Genomic DNA, 12,334 nt, shown 5'->3' with positions numbered 1-12,334 from the left:
GTCTTGTTATAATGTAGGCATGTCTTGCACAAAAAATCATCCAAATTGCATCATAATTAGTTTTTATCTTTGGTAATACCACTTTCATTCAGGAATATCTAGCGGTTAAATATGTCCACTTGGTCTCCGGTGTTCTGCCTTGACTCTTTGACATGTATAACACTTACTAATCCATTCTGCAATCTCTTTATTCATACTTAACCACCAAAATTTTTCCTTTAGATCCTTATATTATCATACTTCAAGGTTGAATTGAATATCTTGAATTATGCGCTTCATGCAAAATTTCATTCTTTAGTTTCACGATGTTAGGGATCCAAATTCGCGAAGAGAATCTGTATATACCTTTCTCATCCTTCTGGGATTTTATTTCTTCGCCCGATAACTTGTCCTTCTCATGATTCATTACCTATTCTTGACATCTTTAAATCTTTTCTATCAACTCGGGTTCAAACGTTATTGTATACATCACTTGATCCATTGATTCTGGTAATCATATCTTAATTTCCATCTTCTCAAATTCTCTTACTAATTCTGCTGAATCAGTTATCATGTTCAGTCTTTCCCTAAGACTTAGAGCATCTGCCACGATATTCGCCTTACCAGGGTGGTAATTTATAATACAATCATAATCTTTGATCAGTTCTAACCATCTGCTTTATCTCATATTCAATTCTTTCTGAGTAAAGATATACTTTAATCTCTTATAATCTGTATAAATCTCATACTTTTCTCTATGTAAGTAATGTCTCAATATCTTAAGGGAAAAAACAATTGTTGCCAACTCTAAATTATGCGTGGGATACTTTTGCTCGTGGGGCTTCAACTGACGAAAGGCATAAGCTATTACTTTTCCATGTTGCATCTGCACACAGCCTAATCCTTTATAAGAAGCATCACTATCGACCAGAAAAAGAAGTGAAGTTAGAAAGCCGAAATCACCCTTTTTTGTTAGTGTTTGTGCCCTAGAGACAACACTATGATGTTTTAGTTTAAGACACTAGGATTATTAATGTTTATGTTCTATCAATTATTCTCTTTATAATTTATTAATTCTTAATTTACTGCGATATAAATGTTAGATTAATAAATGTCCTTGGAATATGATATGCAATTATATATCTCTAAGTACGTGACTTAGAAATAAGATTATGAGAATAGTATCAATATTCCTAAAGGTCCCTAGTCGGGTATTATTATTAAGGGCCAATAATAATGCATTAAGACTGGTGTGTTTGTTGACTAATGACCACATCTCATTGATCATAGGTATAGTGATACTAAAGTAAAAAACACAGGCATATGTATATGTCATGGTGCTGGACAGACCTAATGTGAGATTATACATGTCTGTTGTGTCATAAGTAATTCTCACAGTGATAATGATGTAATGGTCCTTAGACCTGAAGTCATTATATTTCTATACGAGAATTAATATACATTGATTCCATTAAAAGTTATCCTTGACCGGGTAATGATAAAAGTGGACATTGGGTATATTATGAATCGTATGAGAAATATGAATGATCTAGATAAGATTTAACCCTCCTATTTTAGGAGTGATATTATTGGCCTCTTGTGTGAGCTAGACTATGAAATGCGTGGTCACACTCAAATGTTGATTTGATATGATATTCTACCCATTGATCAAGGAAACTTGGATTAAACAATGATGAGGATGACACATTACATACCTCTAGTTTAATCTATAATATTTGGTTAAAGGGATTATATTACATTGTACATTATTCAAAAATATTTAATCGATCACCGATTCAATTATTATTACTTGGGTAGCAGTGATGTATTACTAGATGCCGCTCATTGTTTTCGATTTTAAATTAGATTTAAAATTCATTACCAACGTAATAATAACCTATAGGGTCACACACTATGAATGCTTGAAGGATTATTTAATATAAATTGGATTTAAATTATATTATAGTAATTCAAATTATTTATAATATTAATTAAGTATGACTTAATTAATTAGATAAATATTGATATTCGAATTTACTAATATTAATTATGAAATTTATTTGTTAAATTATTAAGTGAGACTTAATTATAATACAAATAGAAATTTCAAATTAATAATAACTCCTAATTAGTTAAGAGTTATAAATTTGTTTTTCTACTAATATCTCTTGTGTGGTTGATTTTGGATGTAAGACTTTTACTAAAACCCTAGCCACCAAGGGAGAAGATGGAGAGAGCAAGAAGAAACGAGTTTGTGCTAGTACACATTCAATCCTTGAGTTCAAGCATTCGTGTGAATACCGATAGAGCGTATATTACGAGAGCGGGATGCGTGGTGATTGAACAAGCTTTGGATCTCCATTAGTCAACCAATTGGTAAAGCTTCTTAAGGTAAACAATCTGATCTACGAATTAAATATATGTTTTTCGCATGGATCCTGCTGCGGGTTTCGAAAATTCTGATTTTTTACGTTTTTAATTACTGTTTTCGTTGTGTTTATGTGCTCGAAACCCAACATTTTCATCCAGTAGTACTTATACAGGTGTTGACACAAACCTCTTCTTCCATGAAAACTTTCTTCACATATATCCGTCCATATAAACTTCTCATTTTTCCTGGACAACTTTGTTAATGGAACAATTATCTTAGAAAAATCTTGTACAAATCGTCGATAATATCCAGCCAATCCTACAAAACTTGTCACTTTATTTGGAGTCTTTGATCTTTCCTAATTCATTACAGCTTCAACCTTTACGGGGTCCACTTTAGTTCCTTCACAACTAACCACATGTCAAAGAAATTGAACTTCTTTCAACCAAAACTCACATTTCGAGAATTTAGCATATAAATTTTCCTTTCATAGTATTTCTAGTGCTATCCTTAGATGTTTAGCGTGCTCCACCTTCGATTTGGAGTAGATCAAGATATCGTCGATAAACACAATCATAAACTTGTCCAAATATTTCTTAAATACTTTATTCATCAAATCCATGAAATCAGCAGGTGCATTTGTCAATCCAAACGCCATTACTAAATATTCATAATGCCCATACCTGGTATGAAATGCCGTCTTTGGAATATCTTCTGCCTTAATCTTTAGTTGTGATAACCAGACCTCAAACTAGTTTTTTAGAAACAAGACGCGCTTTTCAACTGATCAAACAAGTCATTAATTCGCGGTAGAGGATACTTGTTCCTAATGGCCAGCTTGTTGAGTTCGTGATAGTCAATGCATAATCTCATACTCCCATCTTTAGTTTTGACAAACAGTATTGGCGCGCCCCAAGGAGATACGCTAGGTCGAATGACTCCTTTATCAAGTAATTCTTGCAATTGTGTTGATAACTCTTTTATCTCAACATGTGCCATGCGATATGGAGCTTTCGAAACTGGTTCCGTTCAAGGAACTAAGTCAATCGTAAACTTGATTTTTCGATCCGGTGGTAGTTTGAGTAATTCATCAGGAAAAATGTCAGGAAATACATTAACGACAAGAATTTCTTCAATTTTGGGCGGTTCCTTGCCACTATCCAGTACACGAGCTAGATAAACCTTACATCATTGTCTAAATAATCTATTGTCTTGAATGATAAATTAAAATTTCTTCTCTTATTTTCTATCTCTACCTCTTTACCATTTTTGGACCTTAACCTTACTTTCTTCCCTTTACACTCAATATGCGCATCATGTTCCGCTAACAATCCATTTTTAAGATGATATCAAATTCCCCCAAATTGAAAGGTATCAAGTCGACGGAAAAATGACAATCTTCTATTTCAATATCGTAACTAGGACATATTCTATTGACAGTAACTCTATACTAATTTTCTACTTCAATAACCATATTATTTTCTAAAGGATGCACATCATATTTTAATTTATCCACAAAATGCTCAGATATAAAAGATCTAGTAGCTCTAGAATCCATTAACACTTTTGCTTCTAAATAGTTCACAGTGAGCGTACCTGCCACCACATCCGAATCCTTAACAACAGCTTGCATTATCATGTTAAAGGTTCTTGCCTTTATTTGAACCAGAAGAGTTGGTGGAGGCGGTCTTGCAATCCTTAAGATATTAGCCCTCTATACTGTTTCCATATAATTCTTGACTATATGTCATTTCTGGCCTTCTGTCGCACTTGGACGCTAAGTTGAATAGTGACCGTTCTGATTACACTTAAAACAAGTAACATTTTCATGAATCTGTGGCCTATTATCTCTTGCTGACTGGCTCGGTTTCGCAAAACGGTTCCCTTGATTATTGTTCCCAAATCTGAATTTCTGAAACTTCTGACCCATATTCCCAGTACATCTTCTAAACTTGCCTCAAAACTTGGAGCTTCCTTGTTCCTGACCCTTATTTGATTATTCTATTTTCCTTTTCTTCGCTTATTTATCCTTTATAGTTGCCGCTATTAATGCCTTTTGAAAAACTACGGCATACGTCTTCAATTCACAAACTGCAACTAAACTTCGAATCCATGGATTAAGCCCTTGCTGAAACCTATTTGCCTTCTTTGCTTCAGTATCAACATATTGAGGTACCAATCTTTCCAACTCCGAGAACTTAACTTTATATTTCGAAACCGACATATTTTCCTGTTTCAATTCCAAGAACCTAAGTTCCAACTGATCTTGCATGTAACTCGGTAAATACTTCTCTATAAACAGTTCAGTAAACTTCTGCCATGAAATATCCTCTTCCTCTTGTAAGAATTTAGTGGATTCCCACCAGAAAGTCATTTCATTCTTCAAATAGTAACTTGCAAACTCAACTTTCTTACTTTCTTTCACCTCAACTAGAACAAAAGCCTTTTCCATCTCTTTCAACCAAGATTTGGCCTCTATTGGATCTATAGTTCCTGAGAATTCCGGGGGATGGACATACTGAAAGGTTTTGAAACTACCAGTTTTTGAGGTTTGAAGTTGTTGCTGAGTCAAAGCAGCCATTTTTTGTTGGAGAAGTTGAAAAAGTTTAGCCATGGCAAGATTTCCCTGATTCTGTTCTTGGTTCTGGTTTTGAGTTTCTTCTTCTAGGTTGATGGGTGGAGTAGCCATTTCACGAATCTGATGAGCAATTATTTAGAAATATGATAACATGACATTTATATATAATAAACACTGAAAACTAGTGATTTATGGAACTCTCTTTCTTTTTTCAAATTTAAACCTTTTGCACATGCAATCTTATTACTACATGATTCGCTCATCGAATAGGGTTCTCACATGACAAGATATTAGGGTATTTTGTTGCAAATGTATTAAATAGAGGTATTATATAGAATTACTAGGTAAGCAAACTATGTAGACAACTATGGGTCTTTAAAGAACAATACGAATACACAAAGTCACGTAGATAGATAATTCCAGGGGTTTACAACAACAAGTTTGAGAAATAAAGTACAACAACAAGCATATGGTTAAACAAGGGAAAATCTGGAAAATACCCCATATCTACCACCAACTTCTAACTATCCACTAGTTCTACTACAACCACAATCATACTAAAACAACTAAAACACGACGGGAAACCCGGCATCTGACCAAGTCACCCTAAGCTTATGGACGCTGAAAATAACAACAATAACACACTACAGTTTCCACAAACTATCCCGTCTACAACCAACTAACATCCCTGATTATAATCTCGATACAAGAGCTCTCTCAGCAGGGACAACATCCACCTGATCAGCTTATGAACTTTACGTGCCTCAACCTCAGCATCGCTAGTAGATGGACCCTCATCCAAACGCCTGCGGGCAATCTGCTCTATCATATCAATCCTAACACACCACTCGGGCTCAGGAGCATCAATCTCAACCACTGGATCAACTCTAACAGGTACTGGGGGCTCAACAGCAGGATTGGGAAAGCCAGCCCTAACAGGGATATGCTTAGAGTGGGATACCATAGGGGAAATAGGCATCGGGGTATCAGTGTCCTCGAAAGGATCCTCCTCAACATCAGTACTAATATAAATGGGCTCCTCAGAATGAGGTGGGGATGCATCAACAGGGGAGCCAGGAGGGCTAACAGGAGGGGTCATCAATATACGCCTCAAATCTTTAGGATTTCAAGGAAAACCTTTATATTGAAAAATTATTTTACTTTTTAAAACTTAACATCATTTTAAAACATTTATCGGCCTTTGAAATCATTCAGACTCTTTCAAGTTAAAAATCATTCTTAGTTTCATTTCGGGGTTCAATAAGAAAACAAGAATAATAAGAAGAATCGAGAACTAGGGTTTAATTAAAGGTTTAATTTTGGCATTAATAACACAAGGTACAATCAAGCCAGGGTTATCAACTCAAGGGTATCAATCAAACACAACACTATCAGTGCAAGATTATTAGTGAAAAGTTAGTATCAACAGGGTAAGGTTTTCAAAAAAAATGCATTTGTTATCAATGGGTTACGTTTTAGGTTACAATAAGTGGTTGTAAATTTTTCAAAGGTATCAGGTTAAGCAAATATGTAACATTAACATGGATCATATTACTATTTAATCCATCTTTTCATATCAAAATCATAATCTTTATCACTATAAGAAGGGCAGAGTTACTTGCCTCAAATGCTTTCCCTTTTCATCTAAATCGGGTAATTGTCACTTAGAATCGTCTTTCCTTTTCTACTTCGCGCTTCCTCGCTTTCCAAATCTATAATCAATAACAAACCCTAATTAGGGACCTCGTAATAAAACGACATTCCCCTGAACGTGTAAGCTTTCTACCCTTTCACATTAAATAACATACCTATAAGCATATGCATTCACTTTATAATCACGTTGTCACGTTTACACGTAATCATATCTATTACTTACTTATACTCAACCTTTCATCGATTTTACTTTTTTATACCAAGTAACCATATACGTACACCTCGATTACACATAACACGTTTCATCATTCACTTATTATAAGTCACGTAACCACGATAAATAAAATATTCATATCCATATACTTATCATACCATTCTTTACACAATCCTTATTACTCATTTCAGAGACTCTTACGTTCCTTAACTATTTGACGATTACATTTGCATCAAAAATTTGACATGATGTAATCGTATTTATTTACTATCCATTTTGCACAACCAACCACCTATCACAGATACATACTTCGCATGTATTCGTATTTATTTACTATCCCTTTTGCACGACCAACCACCTATCACAGATACATACTTCGTTTTATACCCAACCAATCCAGACTTCGTAAAACCAAAACAAGTTTTCATGAATCTTACAATCATATGCTATATTTTCATAACCGAAAAATCTGAATTTTGTAAAAATTGAATCAAAATATCAAAAATAATATTCATAATATTTGAAAATTCATAATTTTAACATGCAACTCAACAAACATACATTAAACAATTTATCGGATTCATATACCAGTCGTTATCATATAATCGGAACGAATTTAAGAAAATTTGAAATTGAAAATATGTAAAAATTTGAATTAACACACACACATGTGTACAAACGAGTTTATTATCGATTATTAAGGCTCAACATGGCATCATGGCCTCCACCGGCTCGCTGGAGCTCATAGCCGGTGGGGCAAGGTCCCGGAGGTTCCCCAAATTAGGGCGTACCTCAACGAAAACCTTACCATATACTCTAAAACGCATATCGCATTCGATTTTCATAAAAAACATTCAAAATTCGAGGGTTTAATTCGAAACCCCGAAGTGGGTTTTAACAAAATCGAACAATACACACAACTATACATACATGTAACCCGTATAGCTTAATTAGAAAGAGAAATAAGACCGGAATCCAGTCTCAATTGCAAGAAGCGGCCGGAAAGCGAGAGGGAGAGAGCGAGAGAGAGAGAGAGAGAGAGAGAGAGAGAGAGAGCACCAGAAAAAAAGGAGGAGGGGAATATATGTTGATATGGCAGGGGTATTTTAGTAATCTGCAATTTTTTTTTGTTTTTCTTTTAAAGCCAAATGCTGAAAATAAATTAAATAAAATATTAGGATCCGGAAAAAATGGTGAAATAAATCTGAAACTTAGTTTTAAAATTAAGATCACAAAACTAGATGTCCAGCCATATTTTTAAAAATATTTCCGAGCGAGCGGTTTATTTTCTGCGAATTTCGCAAGTTAATGCACAAAATAGAAATAATCCTTTCAAAAATCTTTTTAAAATATTGAAACCTTAAAATAATTTCAACCCTTATTTTTTAAAAAAGTCTCTAGCACTATTTTAGAGATAATAAAATAAATTTCATAATTTACACGTACTCTGATGATTTTCGAAAAATATTTAGAGGTCAAATAAACCTCATTTTTTACATAATAAATCATTTAAAAATATTTAAAAATTCTATAATGACACCATGAATCACGTAAGAGTCAAATAACATATATCCACGTATCTCAATCGATCAAATCTCATATCTGCAAATTTTTTGATTTAAACTTTATTTATAATTACTTTTCGTATTTACGGACCAATCGATTATTCAAATAATATCAGAGCTTTATATACTTTTAATCAAATAATCATATGAACATATAAAACCCTTTACATCATATATTTTCCACATACTCCATTTAATTTACTTTCCCAATCATATTATTAATTCCACTTTTCATTTAATCAGTCTTTACGGGTCGCGTCCCAACTGAGTCACAACTAAAGGCCCGACTAACACTTCAACTTAATTATTAATCACAATTCATATTTTAAGTCTTATACTGACTCATCAAACTGAAATAATATATTTTTAAGTACTCCTCACTAATTCACACAAGTTACACATAATCCACATAATTTTTATTCACATAATATATAATTCACGAAAATCTCAGTCGTTACAGTTATGAATCCCTGATTATTCCCGACAGATGGTAGAAGGAGAAGATTTTACCTAATGGTAAAAGTTTGGTTGATGATATTGTGCCATCTATGAAATTTTTATTACATGCATTTCCTCTCTCAAAGCCTCAATGTTCATTGAACTCCCAAACATTCTTTAGGTTCCTAACCTACCCACGCTTTCTTCGTTACATGTTGTACTTTGTGTCTCCGTCACTTGTGTTCCCAGAATTCATTACCAAACATGGTAGCGACAATGGGGAGTGGAGAGATGACTTAGCACTAAACATTGAAGTTCAAAACTCATCTGTTAGGTGATGTTTATCCAAGTACCACATCGAGTAGATAATAAAAAATTATCTGGTATATAGAGTAACCAACTCCATTAGTACGAGATCTTTTGAGATGTGCCCAAAATTTAATCCGCGCGGAATCGGTCCAAGGAGGACAATATCATGTTAATGTGGAGTTAAGGCTTGCTCGCGACCCAACAAGTGGTACCAGAGCCCATGATTCAGACCTCTAGTCTAGGATCTTAGGGGGAATAATGGACTGCAGTTGTACGATGTTGGGGTTTTCCTCGATGACGATTTGAGATCTGTCGAGATTCCTTGTGTTGAAAGTTTTCTTGATGGTGTTTAAGCAACAGGTTCTGCGAGGAAATCGTGGTGGTACAAGATGTAAACATCGGGTGCGATCACGTAATATGTGATTTTTAGTTTCAGGGGAGGATTGTTTGGTGGTGTCAATCCAAATATTACATTTTGGTGGTGTCTATATACCAGAAAATTATCTGGTATATAGAATATCCAATTTTTTTTATCGGAATATAGAGTAGTCAATTAGTTATATTAGTATAAGGTTTTTTTGGATATTCAGTAATAAAGTCATGCAAATTTAGTTTAAAACGGATAATATCATAATATTATATACAAATGGGAATTGAGCCCCGCTCGCGCAGGGCGTAGGAAGTGTAACAAACGATATAGCATAGTGGCCACATCTCTATACGGACAAGTAGCTCCAAGCATTATTTTTTTGCTCTTGCAACTCGTTTACCACTTGGAGGGTGTTTCAGGTGTTCAGTTGTTCCACTGAACATAGCCCTTAAATATAACATGGCATATTGTTTTTGTATAGATTTATTTAAACATGTATAGTCAAAATAAAAATAAAAAACTTAGCAACAAATCTACAAATTTTAGTTTTAAAGTTAAAAAATTGTAAATAAAAGAAAAAGGAGTGAAAATATTCTATACTTAAATAATTTTCTTGATTACTTATCTTAAAAAAAGTCACTAAATTTTAGAAACACTAATATAAAAATTATTATAGTAAAAACAGATACTTGCATTGAAAATTGTACACAACCCCTTCTTTAGTGCATATGCATTAAACTCCATATTTAACTATTAACTTCAATGACTTCATTAATATTTTAATTAATTTAGCTAGCTAATTTTTTTTCTATTTTGATAACAATATATACACCATTACACATACTGTATATGATTCATGTAATTATTCAATCTTTAGGTAATTAATTTATTTTTAAATTATATCCATTTTTGATATAGATAAATATATTATGAAATAAGTCAATTTAAATATAAAATAAAGTGAATAATGAGTATATATAAATTTAAACAACTGCACATATAAATAAAATATTAATTGTAGAGTTTATTTTCTTTAGATAAATTTCTACTCTCTAAAATCTAATAGTTTGTTGTAAAATATTTTAAAATTATTTATGTCATATGTACTTGCATACATCTATGGGAACCTATAACATATACCATGGTTCCGGAAGGAATTACGTAATCTATTAATTCTTCTATTATTTTGTTTAGCAAGTCTTGGTTCACAAATATCAGCGGAAAGTTCGATGTTAGCATTCCAAAACCTACTTTATCCAATTTCTCAGGCGACGTGGCTGAACAAAGTTATTAAGATGTAGACTTGGAGGCTAGCTATGTTTTTTAAAATGAGAATTTGGAGTCCTATATAAGTAGAGTGGTGATTCTCGATCATGAGATGAAAAGAATTAAACTCTTAATAGCTATATAAACTCAAACATTCATACACGTTAAACTCAAGAATGACATAGATTGCCGACCTGACACATTTTTTTCGATTTAAAAGAAACAAAATGAAAGGCTCCTTTTATAATCATTTTATATTGACTTTTACTTACGGCCGGTAATAAGATTTTTCTTTTTGATCATTTAAGTTTTTTACATATTGAATTCTAATTTTGAATGAGTTGTCATCAAGACACATAAAATTACATGACTATTTGTGAGAATAGTTGTAACATTTGATAAATGGAAAGGTAGCTTCTATTAATTTCTATTTTATGTTATGTTATCATATATACAGCACTTTTGGTGTGCTTTATCAAACTGCAATGTTTGATGATATGGGAAGATCACAAAATCAGATGACATCTGCATATAAAACCAACCAATTTTATTTGGTCTCTACGGATCATGAAGTTGCTTTTGCCTTATGAACATGAATTAATCTGTTAATTAGGTAACCTAAACTCAAGAAGTTTGAAAAATAGTGTTCTACTTCTATATATTCGGTAAGCAACATTGTCAATAGCTAGGTAGCTCAACTGCCAAAGACAATGATAATAAATTTTGTGCCTCCTTTTACCTATCTTATATGTTATGTATTTATGTATGATTAGTATTTCAACCATATACATTCATTCCTGCTGAGTCCTGCATCTTGATTATTCTGCAATTTCGCAATCCATTAATTGTTTTTTTTCCTTGATCGCAGTTTAGTTTAAGCCCGATGGCAGCAACAGGGGTAAGATATGCAAACAAGTCTGATGAAGTTGCTACTGAACGTGCTGGAGCAGAAATTGTATACGGAGCTGAAGCGTGCTACAAACATTCCATAGAGCTGCTACAAGAGCTCGGGTTTCCAAAAGGTGTACTTCCTCTACAAGATCTTGTCGAATGTGGGAGAGTTAACGAAACAGGATTTGTTTGGATGAAACAGAAGGCGCCTTACGAGCATTTCTTTGGTGCAACTAATACTCGTGTTAGCTACTCGACAGAGGTAACTGCGTATGTTGAGAAGTCGAAAATGAAAAAGATGACAGGAGTGAAGAGCAAGCAGTTGCTATTGTGGGTTCCTATAGTTGAGATGAGTCTTGTGGATAACAATGATCCTGGCTCTAACAAAATTTACTTCAAGACTCCTATGGGCATTGGAAAGTCTTTTGCAGCAACTGCTTTCATGGATGATGAGGAGAAACACAAGTATTTGCTAGATGCTGGCAAAAACTAAATCATTCTAGTTATGGAATACTAGCTGCTTCAAGCTAAATATTATTTTATGCTACATGTTTGTGTGTGAATTTTATATGTTATTTTACTTATTGGTTTCTACAAGGCTATTAAGTTACTCTGGATCAACTCAAGTGAGTGGTCTTTTAAAATTTTACTAGCTTAATACACAATACACAGTTATTTTTTATCTATTTGGTTTCTATGT

The 12,334-nt window shown here is 33.3% G+C and overlaps 1 protein-coding gene across 2 annotated transcripts; it reads left to right on the top strand.

Annotated features, from left to right (window-relative positions):
• The first annotated feature begins 11,275 nt into the window (after positions 1 to 11,275).
• LOC141697773 (uncharacterized) lies at positions 11,276 to 12,231 on the top strand. Of its 2 annotated transcripts, none has more exons than XM_074502317.1 (2): positions 11,276 to 11,408; positions 11,612 to 12,231. In XM_074502317.1, the coding sequence occupies exon 2, from the start codon at positions 11,627 to 11,629 to the stop codon at positions 12,125 to 12,127; it is 501 nt and encodes a 166-aa protein (XP_074358418.1). In that variant the 5' UTR covers positions 11,276 to 11,408; positions 11,612 to 11,626; the 3' UTR covers positions 12,128 to 12,231. The 2 variants fall into 2 exon arrangements, with proteins under 2 accessions (XP_074358418.1, XP_074358417.1); XM_074502316.1 differs by lacking the exon at positions 11,276 to 11,408 and adding an exon at positions 11,454 to 11,506.
• The last annotated feature ends 103 nt before the right edge of the window (positions 12,232 to 12,334 follow it).

This window comes from Apium graveolens, chromosome 11 (genome assembly GCF_009905375.1).
Source record: "Apium graveolens cultivar Ventura chromosome 11, ASM990537v1, whole genome shotgun sequence".
Lineage (NCBI taxonomy): Eukaryota > Viridiplantae > Streptophyta > Magnoliopsida > Apiales > Apiaceae > Apium > Apium graveolens.
This window is presented reverse-complemented; position numbering and strand designations above follow the sequence as displayed.